The following is a 16,206-nucleotide window of genomic DNA, read 5'->3' on the forward strand; positions in this document are numbered from 1 at the left end:
TTTTAAAAACATTACTGTTTTTTCTCCTCACTATGGCATCAATGGTACACTGGTTAGTTTTATTTACCACCATATTTAAAATTATCATCAATGAACAAAAAATAAAATTTAAAAGGCATGTTTGTAGCTAGGTTATTATTAGCAGTCTAAGATAAGCTACGCCTGGAGGTTCTCTAGGAGTGAAATCAACATTGTTTAAATTACCTTTAATGTTCTGCCAAATGATGGCATTACCTTCTTTTGTTAACAGTATTTCATCATCATAATTTTCTGGTAATACGTCCTCATCTTATTTCTACTTGTATGCCTTCTTCAATTTCATTGAGGTTAGGTTGTTCCATTGTAATATTCTCACTGTCCCTATTATAGTACCAAACATCTGACAAATGTACTGATGGGAGTCACCTAAATTCCTAAAAATACTTAGTTTATACTAATATTTTAGGATAATTTTTCCATTTCATTTCTTATGTCATCAGAATTCATGTTTCTGCATCAAAGAACAAAGACTAAGTGAAAAAACATGGTAAGAGCAACAGGCAAAACAGTTGCTTTTGAAAACAGTGCAGTGTTTGCAATGTGCCAATGTTTGAACAATATGCAATCCACCACTGTCTTGTTGTCCCATAACCCCAGGGAGTAGCAGTCGCTATGGTATTTCAGTATAAGAAGCTAAAAGGCTTATGGTTTGAATAACAAGTCTAGGTCATGTGTATCGAATTGATGCACATGAGGCTGAGTACTTTCTAATAAAACACTGTGGGCTGGTAGTAAACATACTTCCTATATATGGTTGGGACTAAAGGTGTTATACTTATTTTTTATCATAAATCATAATTGTGCTGTTTTTATGTTTATAGCTGAACGTGCTCTGGACACCATGAACTTTGACATGTTAAAAGGACGACCAATTAGAATAATGTGGTCTCAGCGTGATCCCTCGCTCCGTAAATCAGGGATTGGTAATGTTTTTATAAAAAATCTTGATAAGGGAATTGACAACAAGGCTATGTATGACACATTTTCAGCATTTGGAAACATTTTAAGTTGTAAAGTATGTAATGTATTAACATATATTTTTACTTAAATTATAGTTGTAGAAAACTAGGAAAAATCATAAAATATTATGCTTGAAGGGTTTTATGTTGTTATAAATATAAGATAAACCTTTGCTTCTTACAAAGCATGTTTTTAAAGTAAGATCTGTTTAAAAAAAATATATAACTTTATTACTTGCACATAAAAACTGCATTTATTCACTACTGTTCTGTATAGCTAGCTGCCTTTAACTTAAACATGTTGATAGTGTCACTGGCTTCTTCATTCTCTCTTGAAGGAATTAAAGAAATTACACTGCCAGCTACTTAAACTGCATAGTAATGCCATTCATGAATTTATCATCATTGTCTAGGAGATTATAAATGTCGCCATGATTTGTCTGTATGTATAAGAATTCTCTGATAGCAGTGTCATCAAACAATTCATCACCTTCATTTTTGAAAAATCAGAAAAATTCATGCGCTGCAGGAAGACACTTTTCCTTGTATTTCTTATGTCTCTTAACATCTTTGGCATACTTGTGGCACACAATCGTTTCTTACCTAGCATCATAGCTCTAGAGCTATGCTGCAAGAAGAAAAATATGGTAATCAGATAAAGAATGGGATATAGTTTTTTCCCTTGAAGTTTCATGACCTGGAGGGGTCAATTTTCTCAAGCTTGCCAATACAATCTCACTTTTTCTAAAAAAAATTGTCCCCTAATTCTCCCCCTTTTCCAAAAATCAATTTTTGAATTTTTAACTTTTTTTCATGTGTCATCCCCTTTATGTGTTTAATTGCTTCATTAGTTTCTTCATAAACTATCTCATCATCATCATGGACACTTGTAGGCATATAGACATTAACAATCATTGTCAGCTTTAGGTTGATTTTATCCTTATTACAATGATTCTATCGCTATGCATTTTGAAATACTCTACTCTCTTCCCTATCTTCTTGTTCATTATGAAACCTACTCCTGCCTGCCCTTTATTTGAAGCTGAGATAATTATTCTAAAATCACCTGACCAAAAGTAATTTTTCTCTTCCCACCAAACCTTGCTAATTTCTACTATATCTACATTTAACCTATCCATTTCCCTCTTTAAATTTTCTCTACCACCCTTTTTTAGACTTTACCATTCCACACTCCTACTTGTAAAATGTTATTTTTTAATTTTGTGGTGACCCCTTCCATAGTAGTCCCCATCTAGAGATCTGAATGGGGGACTAGTTTAACTCCGGAATAATTTACCAAGAAAGGCGCCTCCATCTTTGTTACATGAAAATGCAGAGTGCTACATTTTCTTTGATAAAAAAAAGAACAGCTGTAGTTAGTTTTCCATTGCTTTCAGCTGCGTAGTACTCAGAAGATTGAGTGATGTTGATATGGCCATTTAAGTCCTGGAGTCTTTTGCCCTTAACTACTACTGAAAAAGCTTGTTGCCCTCTTTCAGGAATCATTCCTTAGTCCGGCAGATACCTCTCCAATATTGTTGCACCTTCGGTCCAGCTGCTCTGTATCACTGAGCACTCAAGCCCCCTCACCATCGGCAAGGTCTCCTGATTCACAGAGGGAGATATATATATACACACTTTTTGTTCAAACAAAAGTAATATACATAATATTACTTTTGTTTGAAAAGTCTTTAAAAAATAAGTTAATCCTTAGTAAACATTTTATTTTTGTACTAGTATATTATAATGTTACTTTCACATATGTATGTCGTAGCAACCAGTTTTTCTCTTGATTCATCATTTTCAAAACCTTCAAACCATTTTTCAGAGTTTGATGGCAGAATTATTTTACTTAATCATTGATTCCAAAATGAATGTAGTTTTAAAATTTTAGGGAATAAATTAGAATCACTGAAGAAAGGGTTAGGGCTATATGATAGGTCCCAGTTAGTTTGCAAGCCAAATTTTCAAAGTAGCTTTTGCATTGCAGCAGATTAAATGTGAATGTTATTCTAAAACAATACAATACTGCTTGCTTCAAAATAGGTTGCTTAATTTATGATTGATGTGATTAGCTGTTGAATAGAAATTCTATGAATTTAATGCTGCTCTACTTTGATTAAAATAAACTAGTTTCCTTGCCCCCAGAAAACTTACTTTGCAACTTTTACTTGTTCTCAGTTGGATTTCTGTTTTTTTAGTTTTGAAGGATTTTTTAATTGATCATCATGCTTTTTATTTATTTCATAGTTTTATGATTATTTAATGTTTTATCACAAAATGTTGTACCTAAACTAAGTAGTACAAGTAATGAGAAGAAAAAAACATAAAAATGGTCTGAGACTTCAGATTTATATCTCTTATAAATTTATAGAATCTAAATGTAGGTTCAATCTATTTGAAGTGACCCACTGGTGGTTACTTGACCAATTCAAATAATTGAAACTTACTTACTTACTATATGCCTCAAAACTTTAAAACTATTCTTTTTTAATTTTTTATTTAAGCAGTTTACCTTACCTGTGGCGGCCATTTTTGTTATGTTTTACACACCTATTTTTGTGATGGTAAGGGTTTACAGAAAAAATCATACTACAAAAATGTTGGTCCTGGTGTAAGGATAAAACAAAAAGCAATTTATTCATATTTTCTCAAGGTAAAAGATTGGTCAAGTGGTTTATTTACCTATATCTCTTCATTCTACTAGAAAAATGACCAATAAAGTTGAACATGAGAAACTGTGAAATTTCACTTCTGGTCATTTTTTTCAAGAATCAGGGATAGCATACACAGTTTGAATTATTTTTTTATATGTAGATATGTGTTAGTAGTAGTTTTACCATAAATAATATTAGAGGTGATATACTAACCCCTAAATATTTATGAATTTTTGAAAACTAATAAAATAAAAAATTCTAATTTGGCTTCAAATAACTCAGATGGGGCTGGTGATAAATATCTCAAATTTGCACAACAGTTGTAGATGTTCATGGCAAGTAAAAAAGTTTCTTGTGTATTGTACTAATAAAAAAGTTATAACCTCTTGAAAATCATGAAAAACCTGTTAAAAGCGATACCATTTTGACTCTAAATAAGTGCTCCAATGAGGTTTCTTGTCTTCTTGGTATATTTTTTACTTATTACTATAGTTGAAATAGACTTGTTTGAACCATTCAACTGCAGTGTTCATGTTATTATTACAGGCACTTGAAGTTATTTCCATTCGTCAGGAAAATTCATGTTGCAAGATGCTCGTTTGTGCCTGTAGCTTTGGAGTTACAGACTGGTCAGTCTGACATTAGTCAGTGACCTCTTCACATCTTTACAGAGTGTCTCAGATTTTATCCTGTGTTTGGAAGTGTTTATTAAATAAGTAATTCTTATTGAATAATGTTGTATTTTCATATTTTAAAATCAGTTAAATTTTTACATTATCTTCAAGTAATTTCACATAGAATAATAAATAATAATGTTTCATAGGAATCTATGTGAATGAAGTGTCATAAAACAGTGTACGGTGCAGTACCAAAAGAACTCATTAAAATATGTAAATTTAGTGATGAAAACAAACATATTTTTTTACTTGTTTAATCAGATGGCACTAGTGTTTATCATGAAAAAACGTTTTTTTTTAAATTCAGTCACCTGTATGGTTTGTTTTGTCGTAACCCTTTGAGAACTCATAAAAAACAGTTAAGAAAAACTTAAAGCAAATAACATTAGAGCACGCTCTTAAAGAACACATTTTTCCAAATTTAAATTTAGTTCCTGGAAAATCAATTTGTGTTAACAATTTCAAAAGTGATATATATAGTAGCCTCGAAAATGACAATGTGCAGGTTAATTTTTTCCATCCAGCTGGACTACATACTTCATTTCAAAAGTCTCAACAAGACGAAGTGTGGGTACCGATCTGCAAAGTCCTGAGAAAATTGGCACCATTTTGAACTAACTGATGACCGTTCTCACAAATTAATTTCAAGAAAATTATCAGAAGAGATACCACAGCTGTTTGTTAACCACACTGATTAATAAACTTTCATTACTACAAAAACATTCGTATTTCATTGAAGAATAATTAAAATTTTGCTACAATTTATTTTTTCTTTGGTAGTGTTTACAAATGTAAACCAGTACAAAAATAAAAATGAATTCTTAAAAAAAAGGGATAGGCCACTCATTATTTAAATCTCAGTTTGGGTAAGTTTTACATGCATTTTTGAATCAAAGTTGTATTAGGTTACTAGTATAGGTTATTAAATTAATAATACCTGTCATTAATAATTTAAAAAAAGGCTATTTTAAAAATATTGAAAATGTCAGTCAGCCATATAGGAGCCAAATATAAAAAATGTAAAGTACAAAGAAGACAAGAAACCCCCTTGGAGCAGTTATTTAGTGAGTCAAAAAATATTGCTTTTAAACAGGTTTTTCATGATTTTTGAGAGGTTATAACTTTTTTATTAGTACAATACACAAGAAAAATTTTTTTTGCCATAAAGATCTACAACTACACTGTAAGTTGTGCAAATTTGAGATTTTTATCACCAGCCCAATCAGAATATATCATCATTATACTTACTATTTATGGTAAAACTACTACCATATACTTACGTATAAAAATAATTCAAACTGTGTATGACATCCATGCCTCTTGGAAAAATGAAAATTGACAGTTTTTATGTTCAACTTTATTTGTAATTTTCTTATAGAAAGAAAAGAGATGGGTAAATAAACTACTCAACCAATCTTTTTACCTTGAGAAAATTTGAATAAATTGCTTTTTGCTTCATTCTTCCAGGACCAATAGTTTTAAATTTATGATTTTTTCCATAAACCCTTACAATCACATAAAGAGGTGTGCCCACCATAACAAAAATGGCTGCCAGGTGAACTGCTTAAATAAAAATATTTTTAAGGTCCTGAAAGATGTGCGGAACTAGTGGGTGCCAATTTTTGAATTGGCCAAGCAACCAGCTTTGTTTTTTTTTTGGGGGGGGGCCACCTCAAATGGATTGACCCTGTGTTGAATACATTTATTTATTTTTAAAATGAAAGTATATCATGCATAATGGTCATAAAAGTTTTAATGAAAATCCATTGGTGGCTGAATTCAAGTTTTGCCCTTATGTAAAGTTTTAGTTAAGGATCTAAAGAGAACAGGCAGACAAAGGTGTTTTTAATGAAACGTATCAAATATATCAAGAGTCATAGTAATGATAAATTTGTTAGCAGTTTCCATTCTAGTTTTTAAATATTGAAACATTAATATGTAACTTAATATTTGACTCCTGTAATAGAGTAAAAGAATACATTTCTTTACTTACATGGGATTTCATGCAGTTTGTAATAATTGGCTTTAACTTAATATTAAGTCTGCTGCTGCATTGTCACCCTAACGGTGTGACTATTGCTATACTAAATCCTAGCAAAGGCTATACCTAACATGAACGTATCTGATTTCTTTCTAGAAAAGTACAGTTACATCTCTGTTAAAAATTATTCTTTACAGCTACATGAGCTTTTTATTATATTCTGTAAAATTTCTTTATAAGTAGTTGATGACTTGTTTATTGAATTTTTTTGAAGATAGCTAAATAAAACTAAAAGTACAGATGGAAGAGAACATAGCTAAAAATTGATTTATTGTAGGAATATAGCTTATCAATTATTGACCACTTGTAATGTCATGTATTTATTAAAAAGAAAAAAAATACTCCTTACCAGCCTATATGATAAATTGGAGTATAACTTCATAATGAGAAAAATGTGCTTTATATGATAGTGTTCAGTTATTTTAATATGGTATAGACAAGTACTGGTCATATTCAGTTCACTCATGGTACTACAAGGGTCATCCAGAAAGTAAAAACCATTTTTGTTTTAAATCTCTTTGTTTTAAACAGGTTTATTGTATTTGTTTTAACTTTATTATATGCCTCGTAATCTATATTTTTTAGATAATTTTCTACATAATCGCCTCCTAAGTTCAAGTATGTCAATTTGTGGCCCTAGTTTTTACATGCTGTCGTCAAAGTAGTTCTGCCTATCCATTAACTCGCTTATGAATGGCTGTCTTAACGTTGTCACTTTCATTGCAATTTCCACCAAGAAACTCATTCAATAGGAATTATAACCAGGTTAAAATCCTTTTCTAGCAAGATCTGGACTGTATGGTGGATAATCAAAAATATCCCTCTGAAACCTTTGAGAAATACACAGGTTTTTTTGCGGCATGTGAACAAGCATTGTCATGAAACAAACACACTCGAGTCAAAAGACCGCGCCGGCAAGTTTGAATTGCGTGACGCAAGTTTCATCAAAATTTCAGAATTAGGAGTCTGCAATGATTTTCTTTCCACAAAGCATAAATTCGCACAGTAAGATTCCATGGCTGTCCCAAAAAATTGTAGCCATCATTTATGCGCCTAGGTTCAAATCTGCTTTTATCTGAGATGACAACACACCTGCAAGCCTCCTTTAACCACCAAAGTAGAGTCTTAGTCAAAATTTTGTGTCCCTTTTTAGTTCATTTAGCAAGGGATTCATAGAAAAGAGTTCATACTAGTAGGTATTCTTCTAGCCGAAGCTAAACTTATTAAATATGTCTAGCTAGAACAATAAAAGTTTGGTGGTGATGTTGCTAATACATCTTAAAAGAAAGTAAATTCATATAACAAATTCTAACAATAATTAAAATTATCTGGTTCATTAACAAATAAGAAGAAAGAAGGATTACATGAGATGTTTACATTAAGCAACAGGACAAAGAAAACAAATGAATCTGAACCTACTGCCCGTCAAAAAAGAAGTTTGGGAGATTTGGATGTTACCAATTGGGAGTTATTGCGGAACTAAAATGTCCAATTTTGCCACTGAATTTCCTGAAAAAAATTTTTAGACTACCAAATGAATAGGAATTTTTTTGTCCCTAGGTTGATTTTATTATTGCTGTGCCGTAACAAAGCTGAAGTAAAAATTTTATGCTGCAGAACTAGCTTTTTGAGAAAACAAATTTTCAGTCTGAAACTGTTTTTTTTTTTTTTAGTTTTAAAAATAAAAGAAACATTCTATCTCCAAAACTATTAGAGCTAGAACAGTGAAAGTTTTACTGGAAACTTGTAGATGGCTAATAACTTAATGTAAAAACATTGACTGAAGTGCGGTTAGTTTAGGGACAAAAGCAGACTTCATGTAATGTAGAATTGCCCCTAAACTTTCTGGAAACACTACTGACACCATATATGGGAGTAATTTGACAATTAATTTCCACAGGAAGAATACCTCACAGTCACCATGATTTTCAGTTATTTTTTTTAATTATAAATACATGCAAAATCACTCCTGTCATATTACAGCTATGAAATTTCATATAGTGCTGCAGAACAAGTGAGACACCAGTTGACAGCCTTGACCAATTGTGTGAAGCTGCATGCATGCGATGCACAAACAATCTTTCTGGATGACCATAGTAATTTAAAACTATTTTTTCTATTAATTGTCTGGACATTTTTAATGAATACATGCCAATTTAACAGAAAAAAGGCAAATATTTGTGTACATTTATTAATCAAATATGTTTGGCTGTAACTAAACCTCTGGTAACTTTTTTTTATTTGTATTATGTGTTTAAATTGATTTTATATAATTTTACTTTTTAATACAGGAGTAGTGCTATAAATATTCTATATGGTTTAAAAACATTTTGCAGGTTGCTCAAGATGAGACTGGTGCTTCTAAAGGTTATGGTTTTGTACATTTTGAAACTGAAGAAGCTGCCAATAAGTCTATAGATAAAGTGAACGGAATGTTGTTAAATGGAAAGAAGGTCAGTTGTGTTATTAATTTTTTTAATTTTATGTTCATCCTGATTTAATATAATGTCAAAATTATGTTATGTTCTGAGTAACATTTTAATGTTGTGTTTCATCGTGATTAGTAATCCAAGCACATTGATTTTTTTTTACTGGAATAAAATCAGTGGAGTTGAAAGTCTAATATTTAGGGATTTTTTGATTGTATAAAAAAAATGTCTGGTTAATTATTGACTGTGAGATGTGCATAAAAGAATAATTTTAATGTGCATAAAATATTTTATTTGCCAGAAAGATTTGTTTCATTATTTAAAATATTCTATATATTTATATAAATAACTTAAATATAGTAAATAATTTACTACAATATTATATTTTAAAAATTTGCAAATAATAGTTTACAAATAAAAGTTCTATATATAGTCATTATTCTAAAGTATTGCTCTCCCTTAATTTTTTTAAACAACTTGAAATGAAAAAAAATCATTTGTCTTTCTTAAAATATAAAAGTAAATAGATTTTCTTTTTTATCATTATTAAATTCTTCTACCAATTTTCTTCTTTTATTTAAAAGTTTGTTGAAAATGAACAGTAGGAATATATGTAAATGATTTCCATCAGGTTTTTTTTATAGGCTTCCAGTTTAGAGTGCTTTACAAGCATAATTAGTTTATATAAATTCATTCAAAGAAGTTCCATTAAAAAATTGCAAAATGTAGTTAATGGATTTAGTGCAAAAGCTGTATGTAATTGAATGAATAATTGTTCTAAATTACAAATAAGTTTTTTGTTTTCTCTCTCTCTCTCTCTCTCTCTCTATATATATATATATATATATATATAGGTGGTAAACTATATTATCTTGGTGGTAAACTTTTTATACTTTTGTCTTTGATGTTCGAGGGTGGTCCAGAAAGTAACTTACATTTGTGCCTAGTGTGGAGATGGGTGGGGATAGAGCTGCCATCGTGGTGTCAAAATGTTTCTACACTCAGTACACATCAAGCTGTCATAGCACATGGACATGCCATAGCACATTGTGAATTATTGAAATGTGCACCCTAATAGAAAATTCCACAAGTTGTGAGCTATGTTCTGTGATTAGGTTTTTACTGGCAAAAAACTTCAAACTAATTGCAATTCATCTGTCAAAGTCTATCTTTGAGATTCCATAAAAGTGTAGAAAAAGATGGACAGAGCAGATTGAAAAAATCCAAGTTGCTGATAAAGTATTTGTTAAAATTCAGTGGATAGAAGTTCAGAGGAGGACAAAAGAATGGCATGTAAAAGCTGGTGTAGGCACGATGTCTAATCTGTAATTGATTGAAGGAGAAGTTTTAAAATTACAATATTTTAGAAATTTTTTCCCCAAGACTTAATTCCATATTTTTTTGTAAATTATTTTTTATTCTTCAGATGTTCATTAACAATTAAATCCTTAAAAAAAAAAAGTACATTTATACATCAATAACAAAGAAAAACTTTTGTTTTTTACTGGGGTTATTGTAAGATTCTTATGTTTTAAATTGTTCCAGGTTTTTGTGGGTAAATTCATACCTCGCAAAGAACGTGAGAAGGAATTAGGGGAAAAAGCGAAATTGTTTACTAATGTTTATGTTAAAAATTTTGGAGAGGATTTCAATGATGACATGCTTCGTGATATGTTTGAAAAATACGGCACAATTACCAGTCACAAAGTAAGTACTCTTTATTTTCCTTAGTATATTTTGTTTATTTATTTATTTGTCAGTTTTTTTTATTACATTTTAATATATCTACAACACATTGTACGATGCAAGCTTGTATTTTCATATGATTTTCAGTTATAAAAGTGTAAGTATATTTTTGTCTTTAAAAAGAAATTTTAAAATAATAAAATTACCTTTCTTATCTAATCTAATTTTTCATTAGATATGTTAAGGGCTAGGTCATTTAAACTTGCTTATTTAGATTTGTTAAATAATTCCATATTTTGAAGTGTTGAAAAACAAACTTAACACACTTGTAAATGGGTACTGAGAGTACTTATATGAAAAACCTGCTCTGACAACTATATTAAAAAAAAAAATCAAACAAACTGAACACAATAATTCTAAGAAGCTTCTTTTGACTACTTTATCCCATTTGTGACATGTAGCATAAGCACTGTATATTCTTGCACTTATTTAAAATGTTAAAATAAGCTTTTTGTTCCATAGTATACACTTTATATAAGTAAAAAAGATCATAGTACCCATCCTTTTGATGTAATAATTATATTATCATAAAGGTTCTGTTAGAATTTTGGTTGAGTAAAATTAAAATATTATAAATAAAAATTATTCTAGGAAAGCCAGAATAATTTTGGTTCTTCAATTCAATTTGATGCTAAGGTTTGCAATTTATTATTCTGTCAACTAAATAAGCATTAAGTTTTTGGACTTTGTTGATACCCTTGCTGGTATATGAAATAAATGCATTCTTTATTTTATTAAATTTCTTTGTGAAATCTTCAGGTTTTTAGCCTAAAAGTAAAATTCTGGTTTTTATTTAAAATTTAATAAATTACATTATTTGGAAAAGTGTAGAAAGGTTTGAAAATTAAAGTTCTAATTTTTATCAAATTTGTATAGTTTTCTGATTTTGTCTATGTTGAAATTTCAGTTTTAGAGGTTTCTGCCATTTGTATGTATGTAAGATGCGTTACATCTTATTATTTGGTACTTATAAGTTCAGTAGCAATGCTAATAATATACTAAACTTATAAGTATCAAATAATTTAATATAAGCAACTTCATGTTACTATATTTGCAGTAATTTGTTATCATAATGAGGGAAGTGAATAAAATCAGTTATTACTGGGCAACTATAATAAATACTGATTAGGTGTAATAGTTAGAGTAAGGAGAATAAATTTTACTATTATTGATAATAATAACTTAAAGGATCAGTATTTTGGTGTAGTGCACTGAATTACATTCACTATGTAACTGATAAAATGATTCGTTCTCGTGGACCTGTCCCAACAGCTTGTCAATTAAGTCTACATTATCACGTTTCCTGTTTATTCCTGCAGTTTGTCTTTGATTTGGAATTCATTCCTTTATTGACATACTGCTGTATCAACATACATATTTAATACTAGAAATGTCTAGTGACAGAAAAAGTGAAGTAAAATTTGATGGATCATTAGCAAAAGCAAAATGCGATAGAACCCCACTGGTTAATGCACTAAATAAGAATACAATTGTTTTAAACAGATCTTATCAGCCAAAATAGTTCTAGACAAAGAAAAGGCTTGGAATGAAATAAAAAGTGATTATGAAAAAAGTATTGGAGAAACTATTCTTATAGAAAAAATAAAGAGGATCTTAAATAAAATAAAAACTGAAATAAAAAAGAAAATGACAACATGTAACAAAAGTATAAACATAAAAGCAGGGGAAAAGAACTTTATCAAGATACTAGAAAAATATGAAAACCCTACTGTAAATTTATTATCAGTGCGCTTGCTGTTGGGATTATTACAAAAGAAAAACATCACGAATCCAATGTGGTGTATGAAAAATTATCACTGAGCACATCTGCTGAAGTTACTAGTCACCTTCAAGCAAGGAAAGATCTATTCAGAAAAGGACGAAAAATAGGTATGAGACTGAAGCATTGAACCAACCATTGTGGTCATTCCATAATAAGGTTGACCACACTGTTGAACTGATTATTTTTATTATTTTGTGTTAATTGGTACCCTTTATTATTCCTTTTATCTTTCATTACATAAACGTTAATATTACACAAAATTAATTAATAATATATAAAAATACATGACAAACAAATGTTAGTATTACTTGGTTAAGTTCAACAATTATATAAAATTATTTTTTAATTATTTGTCGCAAAGTAACCATAACTTCATTTCACTTTGTCTATTCTTCATCGCATCTCTACATTGTGATTTTGATATTATTTTTATCAACTACAGCTTCTTCTTCTTCATCCTCACATTTTTGACATCCATCTTCATTTACATTAAATTGATCGTGAAGGGGTTTTCTTATATTGTGCAAGCAGTTGCAACCTTTTGCACTTTTTTCAGTTTCATTCTAATTGAATTGGCTAATGTTGGAAATTGTATTTTATTTGACAGAACATTCATTCCACTGTCGCTCTTTCTTTAGAATGCTGTTTGTTTAAATTTGATTCTCCTAAAAGTTTTTCCTTTATAGACCATGGCCGACTAAATGTTATTAGGCCTAAATTATCTTAGGAGCCATGGTGCTGTCAGACAGATGGCACTATTTAATTTGGATGTTTTTATACACACACTGCTCCGCCTTCAAATGCAGCTGTCGTGAGTGCTACCAGGCAGCTCAGCTTCTATGCTTGTTGTTTTCTCTTCCACACTGCATGTGATCTGCACATTAATGCTTGCATAGCCCTTCTATTGTGAATCATCAAAAGCTTTTGTTTTTTTCTCTAAATGAGTGCAGTCAACTTCCCCGATTACACTCAGCATTTTGAAGTTATTTCTCCGTTTTTCTCTAGTTTCTTAAATTTAATCTACAATTTGGGGAAAATTAATACAGTCAACAGCTTTGGAAGTAATTCTCTCTAGAACATCATTAAATATTTTATTGGCTGTGAATTCTGAAATATTCGATGACACCATTTTGGTACTCTGAATCAGGCAAGTATCTTTAAAATATTTCTATTTTACGCCGGGTGTACGGCCCCTCCTCTGGTTTCTTGAAAAAATAAATTACTTAAGTACTCCACAGATGTCTTCTCAAAATGAACCAGTTCCTTGTACCTATTATTTCTTGCAGAGTTAGACTTACTAAAGTTTTTTAAGTTTATGTTTTAGGTTTATTCTCATGAAAATAGCCATCTCTCTTGTTTAGCAGAAGCTTTCAGTATGGATCTTAGATTACTGAAGAAACCTACAGTAATTGCTGATGGTTTTAAGTAATTGAAAACTTTTATTCATTCCCATTATATTTACTGGAAAGAATCAGTAATTTCCTGTAATTTCAGTTAATACTGATTAAGTAAAAAAAATACTACTGGAAGTTATAATGTTGCACAATTACTTATTCTTTATTTACTAAAGAATACTTTACTCCAGTATTTACTGTAAAAAAAAATAACCAGTAAAAGTAATTACTGATTTTTTTTTAGTGCTTTTTTTAAAATATTTTTTCTACTTTTTAATATTCTACAAAATTAATTTACTTGGTCTTTTTCTAATTGGTTGAATAAAGCTATTGATAATTAATAAGTTGTGGATGTACTGATAGGTAAGTCAAGTATTTGTTAGGTGATGATTGATTAACAACATTAGCCCAAGATTTATGCTTGGGTATATAATACATGAAATTTGTGACATGTGAAAAATGTTAAGACTGACTAGGATTTAAATACAGAACCTGTCATCCTCTTCAGGATGACAGAAGATGGGGCTACCACTCCACCATGAAGGTTGGTGAAGAATTGTTGGTCATGAGAAGGAAATAGAAATTTCCTTTTAAATCAGTTTACTAGTTTCCTCATGTTAACTTCATGCTCTAAATATATTTGTGCCCCATCTTATATAGTAATCTACTCAAATTTTGACATTGTTCTTTGTATTTCAAAAGTTGCACTAGATTTAAGCCATGTGATTAATCTTCATTATTGATGACAAGTCAACTTACTGTTTCTTTTAGTTATGTGTTTAAGTATAATTGAAAATTGGCATACACTACTGTCATAACCAGAGGTTCTGTTTTCTGTTACTAAATTTTCTAATTTTTCGCCAAATGTTTTGTGTAGCTTTATATAAAACTTGTTTTATTTATTGTTTATACTGAATGTAAAAAAAAAAAAGGAATAGTAAGGTAATGTTTAATTGGTTCAGAAGATATTGATCCTGTCACGGCATGGTTTGAAAGTTATGTGAGTGCGGGGGGGCAAGAATGTGAATCTTTAGTAAATGATGTGTTAACTTATTTAAACAATATTTTGTTGTTGTACATAAACATTTTTGAAAGACAATTTTGCAGCTCATTTTGTCTTAATGTAAATTTTTTTTCTGTTGTGTGTAGTCTAACTTGGTAGTTGATACATTAAGTTTTTTATTTATTTAGAATCAGAACAGATTTATTATTAGAAAACTCATTAGTAAATATAATAATAAGTTGTTAACTATTCCAGGTTATGAATAAAGAGGATGGTAAATCAAGAGGTTTTGGTTTTGTTGCATTTGAAGATCCTGAAGCTGCAGAACGTGCTGTTGAAGAGTTAAATGGAAAAGAATTGTTTGAAGGAAAGGTAAGGATCTTTTTTTTATAGAATAGGCTATGAGTAATACATAGCCATTAAATTATAAGATATATCTGTATGTTTATTATTACCAAATAGGAGTTACTGGTTAGAGGTTGTGTAGTTCAGATTTGTTGTATAGAGTTCTACTTGTAGTGTTTTTATAGTAGAATATAAGTTAAAATTAATTTTTTTTTTATGAAAAAGGTAAATTAAATTGCTTTTTTATAGTTAATAGATGTCTGTGTTAAAATTTTCTATAAATAGTTATGAAATTTAGTAAAATATTAATGTGAATTATGAAAATATAGATAACAAAATTAATTATAAATTTATTGCTTCATTAAAAGTTAAAGGTCATCTGCACTGGCTATTTGTTTGTTTGAATCTGTGAAATCGACCTTTGAATAGTAAATAGTAGAGATTATTGTAGTAACTATAATCTTATCATTTGGTTATATTTATCTTTTATAAAATTGTCTTTTCATTTTAAAGCATTAGTTAGTTATTAATAATTAAAAAAATGAAATAGTTGAGATAGAAGAATTTTTATTATAAGTTTTTAAAAGTGGACCTTTAAAAAATTAATTCTTTCATAACTTATTGTTTATTTTCCATCATTATTAAATTAAGAATGTGGTACTCCTTTTAAGAACCATCCTGTTTTCACTGCATTTATTTTTCTACATTAAAGTTCTTTCAAACATCTCTTATAGTTAAGTACATTTAACTAATACTTAAGATTTGTCATTTGATAATCATATCATTACAGGAAGAAAAAACTTGAAAATAAAAAAATTATCCTTATCGATATAATAGAAAAAGGACCATTTTTATTTTTAAGTTTTTCTTTTAAAATTACTCATTTATAAGTAATTGAGAAATTTCTATTAAAATATGATGTAGTTCTTGTAATTTTATTAGATTAGATAAATGACATTTTCGTAGTATTAATATGTTGATAAACTGTAATAAATTTGAATATAATGTTAAATTACTTGAAATCTTTTTTTATTATTATGTGCATCTAATTTGCTTTAACTTGAGTATATAACACCAAAGGTTTCTGTAGCTAATATTTTATGTAGTAAATCGTGTCAAAACACATATGTTTC

The 16,206-nt window shown here is 29.4% G+C and overlaps 1 protein-coding gene across 1 annotated transcript in view; it reads left to right on the forward strand.

The window, feature by feature from the left end:
* Positions 1-16,206, forward strand: part of pAbp (poly(A) binding protein) — a 46,770-nt gene that overhangs the window by 10,383 nt on the left and 20,181 nt on the right. The window contains exons 2-5 of the mRNA XM_075355674.1: positions 861-1,054; positions 8,710-8,826; positions 10,348-10,509; positions 14,984-15,100. Coding sequence (XP_075211789.1) covers positions 861-1,054; positions 8,710-8,826; positions 10,348-10,509; positions 14,984-15,100 — 590 coding nt within the window. The remainder of the gene's footprint in view (positions 1-860; positions 1,055-8,709; positions 8,827-10,347; positions 10,510-14,983; positions 15,101-16,206) is intronic.

This window comes from Lycorma delicatula, chromosome 1 (assembly GCF_047948215.1).
Source record: "Lycorma delicatula isolate Av1 chromosome 1, ASM4794821v1, whole genome shotgun sequence".
Classification (NCBI taxonomy): domain Eukaryota; kingdom Metazoa; phylum Arthropoda; class Insecta; order Hemiptera; family Fulgoridae; genus Lycorma; species Lycorma delicatula.